At 43.9% G+C, this 21,804-nt stretch overlaps 1 protein-coding gene across 2 annotated transcripts in view; it reads left to right on the top strand.

The window, feature by feature from the left end:
• plpp3 (phospholipid phosphatase 3) overlaps positions 1 to 21,804 on the top strand; it is a 29,136-nt gene that overhangs the window by 2,400 nt on the left and 4,932 nt on the right. The window contains exons 2-6 of one of the 2 annotated variants that reach the window (XM_058073344.2): positions 12,797 to 12,951; positions 16,757 to 16,849; positions 16,920 to 17,107; positions 17,687 to 17,744; positions 20,897 to 21,073. In XM_058073344.2, the coding sequence (XP_057929327.1) occupies positions 12,797 to 12,951; positions 16,757 to 16,849; positions 16,920 to 17,107; positions 17,687 to 17,744; positions 20,897 to 21,073 (671 nt within the window). Of the gene's footprint in view, positions 1 to 12,796; positions 12,952 to 13,197; positions 13,356 to 16,756; positions 16,850 to 16,919; positions 17,108 to 17,686; positions 17,745 to 20,896; positions 21,074 to 21,804 lie in introns of both variants that reach the window. The other variant, XM_058073343.2, reaches the window with a different exon arrangement.

The following is a 21,804-nucleotide window of genomic DNA, read 5'->3' as shown; positions in this document are numbered from 1 at the left end:
ATTTGGCTGCAATTTCTTTAGCTTTTTCCTGTTACGAGCACCCTGTTTGAGTCTATAATTACACACAACTGGAACTCAAATTGCGACATTTCATTGAAAACGGCTACACAATTGTTTGTTTCCATTTTGCACACTCTCGCTGAGTCTTGTGCTTCCAAAATTATCTGTGGTTGCGTGTGTTTTTTTTTTGCACAATGCAACACTTTTGTGCCAGTGAGTACACAAGAGGTGGACCGCAGTTTTGTAGATAGAAGCTATTTAAAAGGTAAAAATAAAAAATACAAATGGAATGACTGCCAAGGAGGTCGCAGGATAAAAAAACAGTAGATTTTCCTTAAATTCCCTGAATGCCCTTATTATAACCTTCGATTTACTGAAACTGCAAAAGCATGGGGTGTTAATTATGAAACCTCACACACAATATAACACAATATATTTTTTCACTTAATGATTTGGAGTGCATGAGTAAGTGGAAAGGAAACAGCTCTTTTGACCACACCGTATCATCAACAAGTATATATCACAACAGCAACATAGTAGCTTATGTTGGTAGTGATGAGTTTCCTTGAGAACTCATCCTCCACAACCACAACAGCTGGATAACAACATTCTAAAGCTGATGGATGCTGACCTTTTGTGATGCTTCAAATGCAGCTAAACTTAATAAAAAAAAATAAATCAGGTTGCCTACAGGACGGCTGTAGTTAGGTAAGAGAGTCCAGTCCACACCACGTACCTGGTGGTTACAGGAGAATATGCGGTATATTGAATGAAATTGGAGCATTTCCTGTACGTGGGAGTTGAATTGGGATGGTTTGGGGTGTCTACACACTACTAACGTTGCTTATTATGTCCTAACTATGAGCTGTAGTCAGCAATGGCAATAATAAGGCATTCAGCGCTTGGATGAGTGCTATACAAGCAAATTAGTAGCTGCAGTCAACCTTTTAGCCCAGAGGAATCAGCTTCATGAACGTCCCGTGGGCATGAACCCAATATCCTTCCCTCCTCCATTAGCTGCCATGGCACTCTGACAGTCAGTCAGTCATGTGGTCGCTCGTTAAAGCTGAAGGGCAGCTTTAACCCCTCTTCAACTTCAATCTCCATAAGTATTTCCTCCAGAATTCTCTTCAAATTCTTTTCATCTTGCGGCAGTGTTGCAACCAAGGGGACTCTTGATGTGACATCTGGTGTCATTTTGTGAGCGAAGCAGAGGGTACGCTTGTTTGCGTGTGGGGTCACGCACAAAAGGGTGGGAATCTCAAAGGTAGAGTCGATATGAGGCATCATAAATGTGGTTGACCACTTTTTCATTCTTTTCTGTGTATTGTATTTTTGTATTTATTACTTCCTTGGTCAGCTGACACCATATGGCCATTCCTGAGATTTTTTTTTGGGAGGTTGAAAAAAAATGAGTGTCCATACTGTGCCAGATTAGTAATCAATGAGTGAAAACGATGTAATACACAAGGCCATGTGTGGCGCTGCAAATAGATACGCACACAGAACCATGTGACACACCAAACCATAAAAGAAGAAAGAATGCGTACGCACAAGTCACATAAGTCGTCTTCTGCTTTTCAAAGTCATTAGGGAGAATAAGACACCAAAATATCAGGATAATGTTGACTGGGGTGAGTCATGTGACAGCAATTGGGGGACGTTGGATCAGTGACGCCATTATTTATGTTAAACAGTGGTGTCGGCTGTTGATAAGGAAACATTAAAAAAAAATTGTTTCAAGGTGCCCAGAACACCATTGCCATGTGGATGAGTGTTAGGAAGTAGACACATAACTGTCACATGAACATACTTTGTGACATTTGTGACACAGAAGAAATCTTTGCAACAGCAATCTTGATGCAGACTATGAGGATGATCTGTCATGCTGTGTCTGCCTGTGATGAGTTGCGGACTGAAGATCAGCCGTTCCGCCACAGGAATGTATGCAGTGAATGCAAGCATGCATTTTTGGCTGTATATTTTAGTACATGTCTTGATGCTGCGGTGGTTTTTGTGGTATCATATTCATGCCAGGCGACTAAGACGACAAACCCCGGGGGTGTGTGTGTGTGTGTCTGCAAAGGGCTGCGAGAGGTGTGTGTGTGTCCCATGGGCTGTCATTAGATGGACTCTGGGTGCAAACGTCTGTGCACTCTGCACGTGTACGACGACATCTGCGGTTCTGTGTGTGTGGTCGCCGTGGTGACGCCAAAGGCATCATTTTGACTGATGTGACTTTCTCACATCTAAGATGCGTTTCTTTATTCTTCGTGACAACCAACATTTTGACAATAACGCTAGCCAACTAGCTAACAAGTCTTTACTGTCATTTATGATTGCAGCTTTCCCAGGTACCCTAAAGTGCTTATTTAGATAAATGTGAGTTACACCTCCAAGCCACAGCACTGTAAACTTTAACTTGTTGTGCATTTGGGTTTTTATAACGCGTTTGAGGGCACAGAATGTCGTTAACTCCCACCAAAAATAAGAGCTTGGATGTTTTCTCTTGAGCTTGGCTTATATCACCACATTTTGACAAAAGTATTGGTACACAAAGCCCTTACACTGACAGGAAGTGGTTGTCCATTCCCACAGAGGTGCTTGATATTGCAAAAAGTGAAATCCAAGCAAAATGAAATACTCTTAAGACATAGTGAACTGTGCAAATGTAAACATTTGATGTTCCTTGCATCTCTGAATCTATTACCAAAGGTATTTGGTGGACCTGAGGTCAAGTTCTTCCAGACCATACTCATCCCAGCATGCCTTGATGGACCTTTGCTTTGTGCACTAGGAACATAAGAGCCCCTTGAAAGCATACAATTGTCCAAAGGAGTCAATACTATCGTGTAGATACAGTTGTGTTATTGAAAACAAGAGGCCTGTGTGTGTCCACGGTTGTGCATCAGTGCTTGCTCGCAGTTGCCAAACACAAAGCTTGCGGTCGTTGCTGCATGGCTGTGGTGCACCATGCTGTCCCGGCTTGCCCCCCCTCCTGCTGTTACACGGGCCTCTCTGTCTGTCACTTTCTCTTACTACGCAGCCCACGACAATCCTGTGTGTGTGTGTTTGTGTGTGTGCATATTCTATGGATTTAGAGATGTTTGGAGTGGGAATGGGGGTGTGGGCTATTTCACCGTTTCACAGAGGACAATAAGCCTTTTGATGCATCTCCTTTGTTTCTCCTAACGAGGACCAACAGTTGAGGGGGGATGGGTGCAAATAGTTCAGTGATGATCTATCAATAGTTTATTGCCGCTCTGAGCCTCATTGTTAGAAGCATTACGGGTCGTAGCGCTTATCTGTGGCTAACTCTCAGTCCCTAATCAGCTCCTCGGCATCTTTATTGAAGCGAGGCCTTTATCTCACGCCACGGCCATTGAGCCTTATCCTGTTTACATACAGAGAAGAAGCAGGGACTCCCAGCACCACAACCCACAACGCTGTGCAGACCCTTCACACAGGGGGCTCAACTTTAACGCCCATTGTCCCCTCCCTGATCAAGAGCAAGGTAACAAGGAGCAGATGAGCGTGATGGAGGAATGTCCAGACACAGGCGTCAGGTTTCAAAGCCACGCCAAGACAGACTTTTTGTCCTGAGGGGTAGTAATGCCATTATGGTATCGACACAGCAACGCCCAGCCAGCCAGCCAGCCGGCCAACCCCGCACTCCCCTCAGGCGCTGCTCACATTTCCCTTCCTTTGGAGCAGCTGAGCGCTCGGCTTGCCCTTTCAAGAGCGCAGACGATGAGTTGATCTTTTTTAAAACACATTATAAATATCCTCTGGCCTCCTGTAGCTCGCTAACAGGGGGAGCGGATCTGATTTCCGACAAAACAGCGGCACCGACATCTCTTAAAGTTTTAAAGTGTGCCCGCAAGCCAACAGCAACAGCAGGTACTTGCTGCTGAAAGGCCTCCAGGGAGGGACCTAGCATGTGTGTGTGTGTGGAAAAAAAGTGGCATTTATTCCTGTGAATAAAATCTCTCTGAGTAAGCACATGCTTCAGCTAGAGGCCCCCGGCTGCTGCAACAGAGAGGGCTAAAGGGCAGGGATTCACTCTGCTGACCTCAGCCACTCCTCTATGTTGTTGTTGTTTAGTACATTTGTGACACACATCAGCATGGACACAATGAAGTGCATACATACATGCACTGTACAGTATATGCACACATGCCTTCAATATTAATATTGCACATAATGTACTTTTTGATGATGTTCTATCAGCAATGTGTCTTCCTGGAGATTGTTTATGAGAAAAAATGATCATCTTCATCACTTGTTTGCACTACTTTGCACCCTCACTGACATGGTACCACCTCTTTGGATACCTACCACATCATGAGGGTCAAACTTTGGAAAAAAAAAAGGCTTCACTACACATCTCAAAACTAAAGCTTGACCAACTACCCATCAGTCAACTTGTGTGATGTTGCTGTTAAAACATGAGCCTACCCAGTAGGGCTTCCTAAAAGTCTAAATTGTAGCATTAAGGCTACATTGTGGGCAACACGCTTCCAATACACTATTGTGGGACCTTTAAAGTTTGTTTGCAACACGCTTGGTTTGTGTATTTGGACTGCGGAAGCCTACCATGGTTTAGCTTCTCAAAAATGTTTGGGGAGGAAAATCTTTGCAGACGCTGCCAGCAAAGCCACAGTCATCCACGCTGACACCCACATGAGCCCACACAGACACAAGAGACCGCCTTAAAGTGACAGTCCTCTTTTACAGTATAATCACAGAGCCGTGTCGTGTTCCTCACCTTTCACCTTGAGCCCTGTGTGGCTACTTCCAGGGGCTGTCATGCACTTTATCTCCACATTCCCAAAGACCAACACCTTTAGGAGGCTTTTCTAGCATGCAGGGCGGCTGTATTTAAAACCAAAGCGGGGACATCCGGTCACTTGCGTGTTGTGACCAAAGTTGCCAGCAAAGTCAAGTGGAATAAAAACAAGACAACAAAACGTGAGGCAGGATTTGCGAAAGCTGAGATCCGAGAGCCGCTCGGAGTTAATCCCATTGTGTGCAAAGGAGCACACAGGATAGTATAAATGCCTTAACAGCATCAGGAGGGATCAGCTAAGCAGAGGGAGAAGTACATCCAGCTATTGTAGAAAAGATGCTGCACATGCATGCACTTGTTGGCCACAAAAGTGGCCATTTTCTAAAAGCTTTTGGGTATTATTTTGGTCACTTACTACAAAAGCCACAGTGTAATATTTATTTCTTAATTTCTTCTTTTCTTTCTGTATATTTCTGTCTATTCCTGCCTGTCCTGTATACCCACACTGTCCCACACATATTAAATGGACACACAATATCTGGGGACTTTGGAGTGTTTGCTATGGGGAGACTTGCTTTGAATTGTTGGAAATATGTCAAGTTTCCTCGAGAGACCAGGACGGGCCTGGAAGTAACAGATCTGTACACATCGTCCTGGAACACAATGACACACAGATCAGGTGATAGCAATATAACACTGAGAAATGTCATGTATATGGGCATAAATATGCTTAAATTCTAGATTTCTGATGAGGAAATATGTTAACGTGTTCAGACTTTTCCACATACGCATGACATGACAGGTACAATGTAAACTGAATATTTTATTCCTGAGGAAAATAAAACAAAAGCAACACCAAAACATCTTCTACTAATTACAGTTACTTAAAATCCTCCTAAATTACATTGTGTTCTGGTAGCAATATGTTTTTCTGTACGGGATGAGCAAAATACTACGGCTTGCACAATTAATTTGATGATGGATAATATAGACAATTTATGTTATAACTAATGTACATAATGTAATACTATTTTTAAATACTTCCAGAGTGCACCCCCAGATGATGCATTGGCTTTTCCAGGTTAAAGTGTACTTTAGTTCCAGCAAAATACTACTAAATGTGACTGAGTCCTGCATCAGGTGTCTTGGACAAAGATGGCAAAATTCAATAGAGCCTAGAAAGATGAAGTTGGGAGCCCCTCTCGATACGCCCCTTGCTATAACCTTCCACCCAATTGTTCTTTTTTCTCCGCCTCCGTCTTTCTCAGGACAGGTCACATGTTGCATTTGAGCGACAGGAGGAGGAAATCCTCCATTAGGGCAAACCACAATACAGCTTCCTTTGCTTGGCCCCGCCTCCTCCTCCCCACGCTATTGACCCCTCACATTGACACTTCAGCACGCTCACTTGCTCATAATCAGGATATATCCTTCTAACTTTGCCTTTTCTCGATCTCATAAGATCACCTACCATATTGTTTGCTGTCCTTCACTTAGTTTGGCAGAACCATGAAAGCTGTTGTTTACATATTATGTCAGCAGATCGCCACCCAGGCGAAAGTACAATCGGTCCTATTTTTGTTGTCATTATGTCTGAGGGATCGACACTTGGAACAGACTTGGAAAACAGCCTACAGCGCTAATCTGCTGCGATACCAAAATTAACCCAAAAGCCAATCAAACCGCCACGAACTACATCACTTGTCTCACGCAACCTTCATGCAGCAAGTGTACAAACATGGTTAGTTGTATTATAAAAATATATGTAAGTGAAAAATTAGTAAACCATTTACACAGATACTTTCCTTTACATTTCCTGTTCTGTGATTATCATTACATTTTTCCTCCTTACTGGTAACCTTCTGTCATGTAAAAAACAATGAAATCTAAAATTAAGTAAAACTACTCACCCTTTGACTTTGTTCCAGTTCTACGGTTATCATAATTTCTTCCTCTTTTCTGGTCCACCTCTGTGGTGGCCTCGGACAAAAACAAGCCAAACAAATTAAAAACTTTGGCAAAATTTGCTGATGCCACACATGATGACAGTTTGAACTTCAAATTTGACACCTTTTCTGAAGCCTTTAGAAATTGGGATTCAGTGGAATATCTGCCCCCCACCACCACCCTCAAATTAATATGATAATATTTAATTATTAGAACAAAGTTGAGTGTTATAGATCAGAGATGTGGACTCAAGTCTGGTGACTTGGTCACAATTACTCAGGACTTGGACTTTAGTCTGATGACTTGAATAGATGTTCAGTAAATACGTCAGTAAAATACATCCCCATTCAAATTATTTAACTAGTGACTGTTATGTAATTTCCCATCAGATTTTCCCAAATAATCTTCCTCATTGAATGCAGTTTTTAACGACCAATCAGATTTAAGCACTATTTTAGTGTCTCTTTAGCGTCTCGCGTTAGCATGTAGGCCACACAGTCAGGAGATCTGGGTTCGATTCTCTGCTTAGGCATCTCAGTGTGGAGGTTGTTTGTGCTCCCGGGTTTCTCTGGGTACTCTGATTTCCTCCAACATTGATAAATGAAATTTAATTTCATACCAATTGTGATCAAATCTCTATAGCACAGGGGTGCTCACATGTGAACGGAGAACTTATAGATATAAAAGTTAGTTTATCTGTAACCTGATGTCATATGACATCGACAAAGTCCCGTTTATGATGTGTGTGACTCAAGCGATGGATCTCACACTACCTTTGTGACGTCATGGGCACCCCTGATTTAGCACGTATGTCCAATAATATTGTTTATTAATGGAAACAGTGTTTTCAATTAAGAAAAACTTGACTCAATCTGTCTTGTCTTAAGACTTAACTTGACTTGGACTTGTTTTTTGGGGGGGACTTGCAAAACACTGACTTTTCACCCCCTCTGTTAAGGATAATAAAGCAGTGCTTTTGAAAGCGACAAGTCAGTTTACCTCCAATGGTCCAACAGTGTACATGCAGCAGGCAGTAGCATGTGAACATGTGAGTGGATTTTGAGTGAATGGCAGTCACACGGGCACAAAGACCCAGCCGTGAACTCTGCACATAAACACAACTTCAAGCAGCCGGAGAAATACCTCTCCCTCCCCCTTTTTCCCCCTTCTCCGGTCTGGGGGAGGCGAGTGATGTCAAATGGTCCGCAGTGGTTTCCCCTTGCAGGCTTAAAGGTAGAAATGCATGACCACATCTGATAAGACTAATAGAACTGTTCCCTCCGACACTGGATCGGCCACACAATCATGTGTTCGTACATTCTAGCACACTGTGAAGAATAACGGCGCCGCCGTCGTTTTTTTAAAAGCGGCTCAGGCTGGAGAAAGCCTCGACCACAACGGCAAGACTCCAGATAGTTTTAAAGCTGATCTCGAACGTCAGTAAATGTTACTGACCTCATAAAGCTGATGTTTAATATGCTGACGCACGGCGGCCTCTGGCCAACCTCTTTCTCTCCCCACTTCTCTTTTGTTTTCAACACTCGCTCCTCTTCCACTCAGCCCAGGTCAGGAGGCCCCTGTGAAGGTCAAACCCCCCCATCCCAACAAAAGAGGTCATGTTTCTTCCCCCTGCAGACACTAGCAGATGAAGCTGCAGCGTTGCTTTAGGAGGATGTGAGACTTGCCGAGGGGGATGTAGGAATAAGGTCGTAGTACTACTTCATTCTGCTTGGTATGCTACTTTCTGTACCATCTCAAGTCAAGTCAAGTTTATTTATATAGCCCTTAATCAGTTTACTTAACAAGCTGGCAACAATCTGCACAATTGCCATGAACGTGACTCTATGGATTTGTTCTTCTACTCCTGAACCGCTGTATACAAAACATAAAATCGGGCAAACATTTCAGAGGGCTGATAATGTCAAAACACATTTTGAGTGCACCCTGCAGGGGGGTGCCTCAAACATAATTTAAGGGTGTCCTCAAGATATCTCACATTGGTGGAATCATTTGATTTTAATGGGAAATTGCAGGTATGGGTTTGCCGTACCAATCCATACAATGCCGAGCTGAACTGCATACGTGCTGGTATGGCTGGCTGCATGCACACACAAGAGAGGCTTTCAGCTATTCACTGGTGTCCATTCCAGTTTCCCATGGCGTCCTCCGCCTCGGTTAGCGTGCTTGTGTTTCTCATGTCAGTTAAGCCAATAACCTTCTTTCACTTTGCAGAATTAGCATGAGAATCCCCCCTTCTCCTCTCTTCTCCTCCTCTCCCTTCTCCACCCTTCACAAGATGGAACGATTCAACTCGTGATGAGTGTTTACCCAGCGGGATCGGCTTTGCGCGCGGCATTAGCGCAACGCCCACTGGTGTTTTCACTGCGTTTAAGGTATTAAAGCACTGCCAAGTTCACTCAGGCATGAAGCTGAAGCAACTCACATGAACGTCTGCAGTGGTATTCCACTCCTTTTATATCACGTCGACACTCCTGTGTTGCCTTTCTTCCCATGATTCCCCAGGAATGGGCTCAGGCCTGGTTCCCTGGTCTGGAGGCCATCAAGCCTTGGCACCGCACCCTGTTTACGCAGGTGCCGGTCTTTGCATCCATCCCATCTGCTGCCCTCTGCCACTTTTCCCTCAAGATGTCCAAATAGTTGACCTCGAAGTCTCAGGAGAAAATCACATGGCGTTCAACAGCAGACCAATCAATGAAATGGACACCTTCTTCTTGACCTCATCTGAATGCTGAAAAAAGCAGCTGTCAAAATGTGATTATTTGTCTTGTATTGGCCTCCACATTCCAAAAATAATGACTTGTTTGCATTGAGGTAGGATTTGTTGACATATTGTAGGTCTTTAAACAATCTTAAAAGATGCATTTGTTGGAAAAATAGTGTAGCATATTTATTTATATACAGTGAAGAAAATAAGTATTTGAACACCCTGCTATTTTGCTATTTCTCCCACTTAGAAATCATGGAGGGGTCAGAAATTTTCATCGTAGGTGCATGTCCACTGTGAGAGAGATAAACTAAAAAGAAAAATCCAGAAATCACAATGCATGATTTTTTAACAATTTATTTGTGTGATACAGCTGCAAATAAGTATTTGAACACCTGTGTATCATCTAGAATTCTGACCCTGAAAGACCTGTTAGTCTGCCCATTAGAAGTCCACCTGCACTCCATGTATCATCCTGAATCAGATGCACCTGTTTGAGGTCGTTAGCTGCATAAAGACACCTGTCCACCCCATACAATCAGTAAGACTTTAACTTGTAACATGGCGAAGACCAAAGAGCTGTCCAAAGACACCAGAGACAAAATTGTACACCTCCACAAGGCTGGAAAGGGCTACGGAGCAATTACCAAGCAGCTTGGTGAAAAAAGGTCCACTGTTGGAGCTATCATTAGAAAATGGAAGAAGCTAAACATGACGGTCAATCTCAATCGGAGTGGAGCCCCATGCAAGATATCACCTCGTGGGGTCTCAATGATTCTAAGAAAGGTGAGGAATCAGCCCAGAACTACACGACAGGACTTGGTCAATGACCTGAAAAGAGCTGGGACCACCGTTTCCAAGGTTACTGTAGGTAATACACTAAGACGTCATGATGTGAAATCATGCATGGCACGAAAGGTTCCCCTGCTTAAACCAGCACATGTCAAGGCCCGTCTTAAGTTTGCATATGACCATTTGGATGATACAGAGGAGTCATGGGAGAAAGTTTTATGGTCAGATGAGACCAAAATAGAACTTTTTGGTCATAATTCCAATAAGCGTGTTTGGAGGAAGAAGAATGAAGAGTACAATCCGAAGAACACCATCCCTACTGTGAAGCATGGGGGTGGTAGCATCATGCTTTGGGGGTGTTTTTCTGCACATGGGACAGGACGAGTGCACTGCATTAAAGAGAGGATGACTGGGGCCGTGTATTGTGAGATTTTGGGGAACAACCTCCTTCCCTCTGTCAGAGCATTGAAGATGGGTCGTGGCTGGGTCTTCCAACACGACAACGACCCGAAGCACACAGCCAGGAAAACCAAGGAGTGGCTCCGTAAGAAGCATATCAAGGTTCTAGCATGGCCCAGCCAGTCTCCAGACCTGAACCCAATCGAAAATCTTTGGAGGGAGCTCAAACTCCGTGTTTCTCAGCGACAGCCCAGAAACCTGACTGATCTAGAGAAGATCTGTGTGGAGGAGTGGGCCAAGATCCCTCCTGCAGTGTGTGCAAACCTGGTGAAAAACTACAGGAAACGTTTGACCTCTGTAATAGCAAACAAAGGCTACTGTACCAAATATTAACATTCATTTTCTCAGGTGTTCAAATACTTATTAGCAGCTGTATCACACAAATAAATTGTTAAAAAATCATGCATTGTGATTTCTGGATTTTTCTTTTTAGTTTATCTCTCTCACAGTGGACATGCACCTACGATGAAAATTTCAGACCCCTCCATGATTTCTAAGTGGGAGAAATAGCAAAATAGCAGGGTGTTCAAATACTTATTTTCTTCACTGTATATAGCTATATAGCTATTATATATAGCTATTTTTACAATAGTGTAAAAATAGCCAGGATTACTACTATTTTATCAATCAATTGTCTTAGATGTTCCACAATAGTGTGTTGGAAGTACATTGGCCAAAATGTAGTGAAGCCCAACTGGGAACACGTGTTTGTCTCTGAAGGGCTATTGTGCATTTTATGTGCATTTTACATAGAGTATACACTGCAACTGCAATGTAATAGATGCCACATATCATATAGTACGTACACCAACATAACATGAAGGAGTGTCCCATTTTAACAGCAACGATGCTAATGCTGACCACACTTGTAGGTGACACCTCAGATAGAATGCTATCAAAATGGAGTGCAGCTCTTTTACAAGTGAGGGAGATGACATGATGACATTCGTTGCTCGTTAACAAGCTCCAGGGACACATATTACCAATAGAACACCATTAAAAAGTCATTTTGGTGTAATACGGGACCTTGTGGGGTCTGCACCTGCCTAGAAAACATTAACTCACATCATCTGCATCCATGCTCACTTTAAGGAGGAATGCAGCCCAGTCTGCAAACCACTGAATGCTTGAAAGAGTATACGTGGCGTTAATATTAAGTCAGTGGTCAGTTCGACACCTGAGGCGACGCATTCTTGCTTCAAGTGGGAGCAGATGTCCAAGCCTGGCATGCAAAATGTCTCTGTATAAGAAGTTCTGCTCTGAGTTTTTGCTGTGTTTTGGAGGACAGACCCTGTAACCCAATCTCCAACTCTCCCGTCAGACGAGGTTTGTGGTTCCTAGCCTCATTAGGTTGGAACAAGCACGGGGGAAACCTCTCGCTTTGACCCAAATCTCAATCACACGAAAAAGCCGCCCGCAGAAAAACATCAAATGTGAGCGTCTTCGGGACGCCTCTGTGTCTTTAGCCACTGCAGCGATGTGTAGGCCCGCCAAATATGTGCTCCAAAATGTTCCACAGTTGGGTGGGCTTGGATTTGTTTGCCTTTAAATGTACACGCGGTTTAAAAATTCCCTCAAGTCTGCAAGCCAAGGTTTGCACGCAAGGATTTGAGATACTGTATGTGTGAGAAGTTAATGGGCAGTAAAGTTCTAGCTGGAATGGCACCTATAGAACATTCAACTCCAGGATGCTTTGGTATTTGAAAAGCAGAACTTGAGCATAATATATGACAGAACTGTACAATCATGTGCTTGCTTTGTCTCCAATGGTGAACCCTAATCTGTTTGTTCTGTCAGGGTGGGATGGAGTGGGGGGTTAAAAGATAAACAGCTTGGTGTCATCAGAGCAGCAGGAGAGTGTTTGCTGTGTAAACGTCCCATTTGCACACGCACACACACGCACACACACACACACGTGTGAGGTCTTAATGATTTTTCCCTCAGGTTACAGGTGAGTTCATGTTTCAGCAGGTGTTGATATAAGTGTGGATATACAGCAAGTGTGTATGAGTGTGTGTGTTCATCCATCCATCCATGCATTTGTGTGTGTGTGTGTGTGTGTGTGTGTGTGTGTGTGTGTGTAGCAATGCTGCCCAGCCTGGTTCTGCATCGTACTTCTATTCGTCCATACCAGAGGGGTTTTTACTGCGGTGACTCCAGTCTGAAGTACCCCTACAAGAACAGCACCGTGCCCTCCTCGGTGCTCACTTCGGTCGGGTTGACACTGCCCACGGTGTCCGTAAGTGGCCCACCTGCCACAATGAGCGCACCCTCGCAACGGGGGACAATGGAGGCAGAAATGGGGGCAGTTTGTTGTTTGAAGTTTTTTTTTTTTTAAATAACGTCCTCTTAAGCTGACCCCCCACCCCTTCCCCTGGTGCCAGAGCGCTCCTTGTGTCCTCTCCTGTTTATGTCCGTGTCACTGACCTGGTGCTTTCTCTCTTCTCTCCTCCTTCCTGTCTACCTCTCCCTCTCTCTTTTGTAGCTAGCCTGCCTTTCCTGATCATTGAGACTAGCACCATAAAGCCGTACCAGCGCGGGTTTTACTGTTCGGACGAGTCCATCCGCTTCCCCCAAAAAGAGGGCGACACCATTAGCGATGCCATGCTTTGCGGTGTTGGCATTCTTATTGCCATCATCTCTGTAAGTCCACCTCCAACACTTCCCTCTTGTTTGCTTCTTCTTCAACTAGACATCAGGTGATAGCAGATCCACCTTAGTCCAGTGTGTTTGAGTCATCCATATTTCCAAATGGTGCATTCACAATTGTCAGGTGTGGTTCAGTTAATATGCCAGTACAGTTTGTTTCCTTAAGTGTGAACATGATCATCCAAATTCTGGTGCGTACTAAATAAGAAGATCGAGACCACTTAAGAAATGGGTGTCGGTCCACCTGCAAATGAACTGAAGGTGCGGTTCGGTATGATTCCGAAACAGACCATTGTTGCGCAGTAAAAATGAATGCATGAAGTAAATAAATGATTGGTCAGCTTTCTTTACGTGCGAGATGACCAATGTTGGGTGTTATTTTTATAATTTGCTAGTTCTACCAGTCAAAAAGACTCAATGCAGCTGGAAGCCAAGAACAATCAACAATAACAAGTCTACAATAATGTAGATTGCATATTCAAAAATATGCATATTTAAAGATGGCTAAATGAACTAAATTACAAGGACAGTATAAGCCTCTGAGACAGCCATTCAACTTGTGAATGTAGTAGTCTACAGTCGTCACAACAGGCTTTTTGTAGGAGCCATGAATGAATTTGGATTGATTTTTTGTAGGTGCATTTGAATAGTGGTGTTTGTTATTGTTTATGATATTATTTAGATTCATTGTGATCACGTGGACAAGGGAAGTAGGTCAAATGGTTATGGGCGGTGACGTTTCGTTAATATAGGCACCTGTTCACCTGTGTGGCCAGAGAGAGACAAAGAGAGAGGGTGAGCAGGGTTGCCATATTAATTCCTTTAATCTCTGTGATTACTTTGATTATGAGTTTGTGCACGGTATCGTAAGTTGATCATTAATTTTCTTTAATAAAAGGTTGAACTCATTTTTTGTATCTCAGAGATTTTTTCTGTGCGGCACGTCAGACAAAGTAAAGGCCCGGCTTCAGCCTCTCAGCGACTCTTTTGTGTGAAGTCGCTATACTTTTAATTTGACAGAATTTCTAGTTATTATTAAAAATATATTCGTAGGTAATCATTTTTTTATTATTATGACTGTTTTGCCCGCTTCTTTATTGCACACGAGGGTCCGAATGATCGTGTTCACACTTGACTAGCAGAGCAAATGTTTTACGCCAACCAAGTGTGACAAGTGTGAATACAGCCTAAATTTCATTTACATGTCTTCTTCCTTCCATACTTCCTTAATCATCATACTCCATTTTGTTTATCATAATATCATTAACCAAAGTGGTCGTAAGAAACCCCCTAAACCAAAACACCAAAGAGGCTTTTTTTTTAATGAGTCCCATAACTCCTGCTCATATCCTGGACTCCCTGGCCTCCCAGTGCCCCGAGCATGATACAGGCCAGAATTCATCCCATACTTGAAGCGCTGGTAGCCCAAGTTAGCGGCTTCATTCCTTGACTCTTGTTTCACTGAGGGGATGACTCCAGAAAAGGAGGGAGGCAGGGGTGTCAGGGTTAGTGGAAACATGCGATAATGACATGTGGTCAGCTCTGTATGTGTCAATTAGTGGCACGTGGTCCGGGCTAGATGATCTTTGCAGCTCCCAGATTCTCACACTGAGACGCTTCAGTTTGGCGGGCACACACACTGAAAACACAGCACACACTAGCTCAGCGCTTCTGCTTATTAGAAACAGGAGGGCCATGTGCTTGTGACAGTTAGACGTTCATGCGTGTGGGCAAACGTCGACGTGTCTGGCGCAGCTGTGCGCCATTAGTGGCGTCTGCTGCCATGCCGACGTCGCTTTTTTCATGCAGACACCAAGTATGTATGACACATATATACGGTATCTCACAAAAGTCCCTTTATTCCATACAGTATAACTTGTCAAGGGGTGATACAGTACACTAGAGTTGTCAGTGTACAGGTTTTTCAGCAGTATAGAATTACTATCCACTGGAAATGAGCTAACAACACAAGTGAATATGTCCAAATTGTATTCTTGGTGTGAATACTTGTTAGCTAGCACTGCTTTTGAATCGTCTTCCACTCCTCCATGATGACATCACTGATGGAGAGACACCTTGCGTCTCTCTGCCTTCCTTCCCTGAGGATGCCCCAACAGTGCTCAATTGGGTTCAGGTCTGGAGGTGACATAATTGTCCACTCCATCGCCTTAACCTTCTTTAGCAAGGCACTTCATGTTGGAAAACTTCTTAAGGATGGTGGAATTCATATTTTCCCAGTCCCGGACCATAGCAAGCTGCACATTGACTATTCCAATGATATATTATAGTTTAGTTTGTATAGCATTGTCCCCGTCGTCGTACTGGCTGTCTTATCTCTATACAGCCATCCATTCATTTTCTATATCGCTTATCCTCATTACGGTCCTGGTAGTACGCTGGAGCCTATTCCAGCTGACTCCGGACGAGAGGCAGGGCACACCCTGAACTGGTTGCCAGCCAATCGTAATGTCTTATCTCTATGCAAACAAATAAGTGTGAGAGGATAGAGACTGAATCTTCATGTTGACAGTCCAAATACAGCTTTAAGGTCTGCTGTCGGCCTTCTGGGGCTTTTAATCATTGATTGAACGGATTCATAGACAATAGCACAAACACGGCAATAAACCCCCAATGTTTGTTTGCCCTGGCTGGGATCGCACGTGCTGACCGACCACCTATCAGGCAGGATATGTTCATGAGGCTTAACACACAAACACAATACTACAATACTACGCAAACAAGGCCCTGCGTTGCATTTCCAGTGATGAGATTTAAAGTAGGGACCAGAAACACAAGCCTTGTCTCGCAGCCAACCATTCAGACAGTCCTGGAGGTGCAGACATGATTGACAGGCTCCTGGCTTGAAGGCTAGCCTGGGCTTACCTCCTCAAGTATAGACGGGGTCCTTTCATGGGGCCCGAGGCTACATAAAACCACTTGGTTGGAAGACCCCGAGGGGGTTAGTCCACCCCAGCTAAGACCATTAGTACCATTCAAATCACATCAAAGCCAGTCCATTCATGGTAGAAGTATTAATGCTAGGATCTTTTTAAAACCTGTTGGACCCTACGGCACCGAGCAGAACAGTACCGCATTTAACTGTACGTGGAATGGTCTCTTTAGGAGCCACACCTCAGAGGGGTTTCCTACTTCCTTCACCTCGCTTTGGCTTTTTCTTTATCCTCTCATCTCCATTTAAGACCTAATGAAAGCATCATCACTAGTTAATATTCTGTCATCACAACCAAACTGCCTGAAGGAAAGGCAGGCCATGCTCATTCTTTATGTGTGTGCGCGTGTATATGTGTGTGTGTGTGTGTCTCCTATCCTTGCATGAGTACTGCATGCTCATCTTCATCACCTCCTTCAAAGATCAACCAGTCCTATCTTTGTAGATTGTGATCGGAGAGTCCTACAGGATTCACCAGCTGCACGAGGGGACTAAGTCCTTTGTGGGGAATCCTTATGTGGCGGCCTTCTACAAACAGGTCAGCGCTCTACTTTCTCTTCCCGCCAACTACAGCACTTTCTCTAACCAATACATGTGTCGTCTCGCAGATAGGTGTGTTTATCTTTGGCTGCGCTATCAGCCAGTCCTTCACGGACATTGCCAAGGTGTCGGTAGGTCGGATGAGACCACACTTCCTGGACGTGTGCAAACCGGATTTCTCCGCCATCAACTGCTCACTGGGCTATGTCACAGAGTACACCTGCAGCGGGAAGGACAGCGACGTGCAAGAGGCCAGGTGGGTGGGAACGCACGGGCATCAGGAGGGATACATGGAATTCATAACCCAACACAGTGATTGTTTGTGTTCTGTTGCCGGTTCTGTTACTTGACCACCTGCAATTGGTATCTCTAATTTTGATGAGGCGATAGTGTGATAAATGTGAGTGTGAATGGTTGTTTGTCTATATGTGCCCTGTGATTGGCTGGCGACCAGTCTAGGGTGTACCCCGCCTCTCGCTCGAAGACAGCTGGGATAGGCTCCAGCACCCCGGTGACCCTCGTGAGGATAAGCGGTAGAAAATGAATCAGTGAATGATAGTGTGATAATTTGGAGTAATGCATGCAGAGGTAAAAAAGAAATGGATCTAATTGATTTGGCATTCTCGTCATCTTGTTATGACATTCTTCCATGAACCATGGGTTTAATCTGCAAAGAAAAAATAAACAATTGAGTTATCAGCTACTAAAGGGTGTATACACTCTTTGGGACACCTGGTGTGTGTGAGTATGATGGAAGGATGATGGAGTATATATGTATACTAAATATACTAAGTGTATTAAAGTAAAGTAAGAGTATGATTTTTCTCTTCTACAGGAAATCCTTCTTCTCCGGACACGCCTCTTTCTCCATGTTCACCATGCTGTACTTAGCGGTAAGTAACTCAAACGTCACTTCAACAGAAGTTAGGGTGATGTCAGAGGGTCTTCCATGGACAAAATGGTCCACCATGCTTGATTGATGGTAGCCAACAAGTGGGAGTTAAGGTGGGGCACCCTTATGAAGGAAACAAAACATCGTCCTTGGAGGGAAGGGTGGCTGGATGGATACAACCCACCTGTTTTCTTCAGGGCAGCTGCTGCAAGTGCACTTCCTTCCCCCTTTCTCTCGCTTCTCACAATCCACCTGTTGGTGGGCGTCTGAGCCCTCAGGAGGAATTTTAACGCTTCCACCAAATTACACACCCACGCCCACCACCAAAAATGACAAAAATAAACACACACGATATGACTCCACTGCCCTCAATCTTCTCATGGATAAAAGACCCTGTTGTCTTTTTAGTCTGAATGCTGCAGTGTTATTACTCCACAGTCTCCAGCTTGCGGCACTGCTCCGTTTCCTTGTTGCCCTCAGTCTCATCTTGGATACCCTGACAAAACAGGGCTCCCATCATTGTTGCAGGCGGCTCTTCCCGCTGTTTTCCTGGTCAAGATAGCCATAGGAAGCCAGTATGCCCATCTTCCAATCCTTTAATACAAATGCATTTAAGCACTCAAATGCCTTAATCTCAGCAGATTTATTGTTGTCAAGTTGTATGCCTTTTGCTTACTTTCTTGTCTTCTTTTATGTAAAATATTATTGTTAATATACTTAACATCAAGCAGCCAACAGGGATTAAAGATGGAAATTAGCCACTGGCTATAATCTTGCATATTTCTATGGAAATGTTGAAATAAATAAATCTACAAATCTACAAGCACACAAAGGTCTATCCATCCCCCTTTCCCACACACAGCCTGGAAACAATTTCTTGCAAAACATGGAAGACTGATGTGGTTGGAGCGGAAACTTTCAGAGATGGCACAGGGGGATGTCTTGTGATGTGTGCACACTACAATTCTATACCCAATCCTCTCTAGTGGGAAAGGACTGCTGGTTAGGCCTCCCATAAGAACCTTCTATCAAAGAGCCAAACATTTGTTGGACAAATAGAAACAACATGCGCATGATATTTGTGGTCTGAACCACAGCTAGCGATTCCTTTTTTCATTACAGCCTGGTATTTTGGCATTCATAATTTCATCACTATTTGGTGTGTTTTAATTTTTAAATTCAATTTCAGTCTGTCAATCCAGGAGGAACGGGTTGGAATCCTTTTTGTTGTCTTTCGACTCACATCAGACCACCCGGGTCACATGAATACCACTTTTTTAGGGGAGTCTAAGGATGCATTCTTACCCTGTGATTCCACAATGTTGCTTCATAACACCGCATGCTGTAGATGTGGTTCTGGATGGCATTCTGGTCTTAGTCAAGGCACTTCTCATCTATTGTATTTTGAAGCAATAATTATTCAAAGTCAACCAAGCTAAAAGTCAAAAGTGTTTAGTTCAAGGCTGTCAAATTAGTTTTCATCATGGGCTACATCGCGGTTATGGTTGCTCTCTGAAGTTTTCTTGTAACTGTCAAACCATATAAAAGTATCATCATCTGGCCTTTTGATTACATAATTGCCGCTGCATTTGATTTGTAGCATTACTCAGCTAGGGTTTTGAAATCATTATTCAAGTGAAAACTTGGGGCGTGGGCACGGGTGCCTCAGGTAGCAGGCAAAGGAGCGAAGAAATGATTCCGAAAAGAGCATAATTAGAAAATGTTCGTTCAGTAAGTGTTCATTCTTTCCTATGAGAATTCCACCCCGTCGTCTGACACACTTTCCCACATCACCGTATCCCTGTTTGGGCTACAGCCAAGCCTTCATGTGCCCCCCTAAATCACCTCGTCAACTCACTGCTACCACTTGAGAGGTTTAGGATGTTGCCGCTGTGCCCGTCTTCGCCCACTACCTGAGAACCCAACACACAGGAAGTCTGCAATCTAAACAGCCCCACCAAAAACTTGGAAGGGATGGGAGGGATCCCCTTCCTCCCTTTCCGTAACTGAGAAGAAGTAACAATGATAGAGTGTCCTAGAGGAAACACGCAGGAGATTTTTTTTTCCTAAGGGGTCCACACCTATAAGAGCTCTTTACGCTTGGCTGCGGCCGTCTGTGAGATATTGTTAGCATGTCTGATTATAAGACGTCAGGCTTTTGGGTTTGTAGACCTTGGCTGAGGTCTTCTAGGGTGTGAGAAACAGGAAGTGAAGGGTGAATGTAAATGAGAAGACGTCTGACCTCACTGCTTAGCGCGTATGTGGAAATATGTTGGTAAGAAATTACCAGTGGTCCTGATCATGACCCAGAACCTCATGGAGGACTTGCATGCAACCTCATGTAAAAGTGTGTACGCTAGCATGTGTTTCTGTGTAGTGCTGATGTTTTTACAGCTGGGAGGTAGAAGCATGAAACAGGCCCGTCTATGCAGGTCACAGGCAGTTGAGAGTGTGTGAAGCGATGTGGACTCTTCATTTCTGCTCGGCCACGACCCCTTTGATTCAGTCTAGACTTCCCCAGGCCGCAAAAACATGGCAGTGTTGCAGGTGCAGAGTGAGGAAGGCAGTGCAGAATACAGCAGAAGTGAACTAGACTTAGAACCGCAACCACAGGTGTGTGTGTGTAGACCGGGTACAGAGGAATGAGAGGACTGTTTGTAATTAATCTGTGGTAAAAATGGCAGTCAAAGATCCTATTTACAGCAAGATTGTTCTACTGTTTTTACAAATCAGCTCCTGTTTTTAAGAATTTCCTGCAAAACCCTCAAGTGTGTGCCAGTTTTATGTCATTTAATAAGTTGATTTTGGTGGCACAATACTTCACAGAATGTCATTCCCAATTAAAAACATGTCAAAGCACCATTTCCCAAATTAAATGCTAAATAGTATAACGAGTAGGATGCCAGTTTAGTTTCACTACACTGTACAGACTTGAAATTATTGAATGATCAACATTTGTAGACGGTCCCTGCAGTCTGGTCTCGCTGCCGGCTGCTCGTTGGGATCAATGTCATACTTTGTGAGGTTTTGGCGTAATTTTGCCCCATGACACTAACCACTCAGTATGTCCAAAACATTGGGGACCACTGGTCTACCGTATTGTGAAGTCATATTGTCCAGTTTCAAATACTCATTATCCATCTCTCTCTGCAGTTCTATATCCAGTCCCGGTTCACGTGGCGTGGCGCCCGCCTCCTTCGCCCATTGCTCCAGTTCACCTTGCTGATGATGGCATTCTACACCGGCCTGTCGCGTGTCTCCGACCACAAGCATCACCCCACCGATGTCCTGGCGGGCTTCGTGCAGGGAGCCCTGGTGGCCTACTGCATAGTGAGTCTTTACACTGTACTGGACATCCAGCTATGCGGTGCTAATGGCGTTCTTTGGCGTACATCTGCCTCCTCTTAGCGCTTGTATAAGCTCCCTATGCTCCACTTGGCCTCGTTGGGGAATAGAAACGGTGGCGGCAAGTCGGGAGGTGAGGAGAATGCGATTCCCTTTAATGAAGAACACATGCATGGAGCCATGCGTGGTGTGCAAAGAGTGAATGTACGCCTCCATATGATTTTCGTCATCTTCATAGCAGAGGCCAGAAAAATTGCGCTGGCTTGGAGAGGAAAAAAAAAGCCTTTGAAACAAGATTGAAGCTGTAATTATTTCATTTTTTTGCATTTTTTTTGCGGTACAGCAGACTGCCTCTGGGAAAAGTATGTGCATACACAAACAGTAAAATCCATGCGTCACGGAAGGGATTAGCTTCATAAAATCTTGCAAGAGCAGTAGCACCAAGACAGACCACACTTGCAACAATAGACAGGAATGCACCATTTTGTTTACATAAGTTATTGCATTTATAGCACCCGGTATGAGTTGTAGTCAAAATGCTTTGGAAGACATACTGGTGTCATCAAAGTTAATCCTAACGCTTTTCCGTACTGACAGTTTGTTCACTTCCTGTGTGGCTAAAATAAAATAAATAATTATTCCACAGTTCACTTCATTGTGAAGGAAAGATTGTATAAATTATCCCATTTACACATCAGCCCCAAGTGTACCAGTAT

The sequence above is a fragment of the Doryrhamphus excisus genome, linkage group LG4, assembly GCF_037039965.1.
Source record: "Doryrhamphus excisus strain RoL-2023G ecotype Guam linkage group LG4, RoL_Dexc_Guam_v1.1, whole genome shotgun sequence".
In the NCBI taxonomy this organism is placed as follows: Eukaryota; Metazoa; Chordata; class Actinopteri; order Syngnathiformes; family Syngnathidae; genus Doryrhamphus; species Doryrhamphus excisus.
This window is presented reverse-complemented; position numbering and strand designations above follow the sequence as displayed.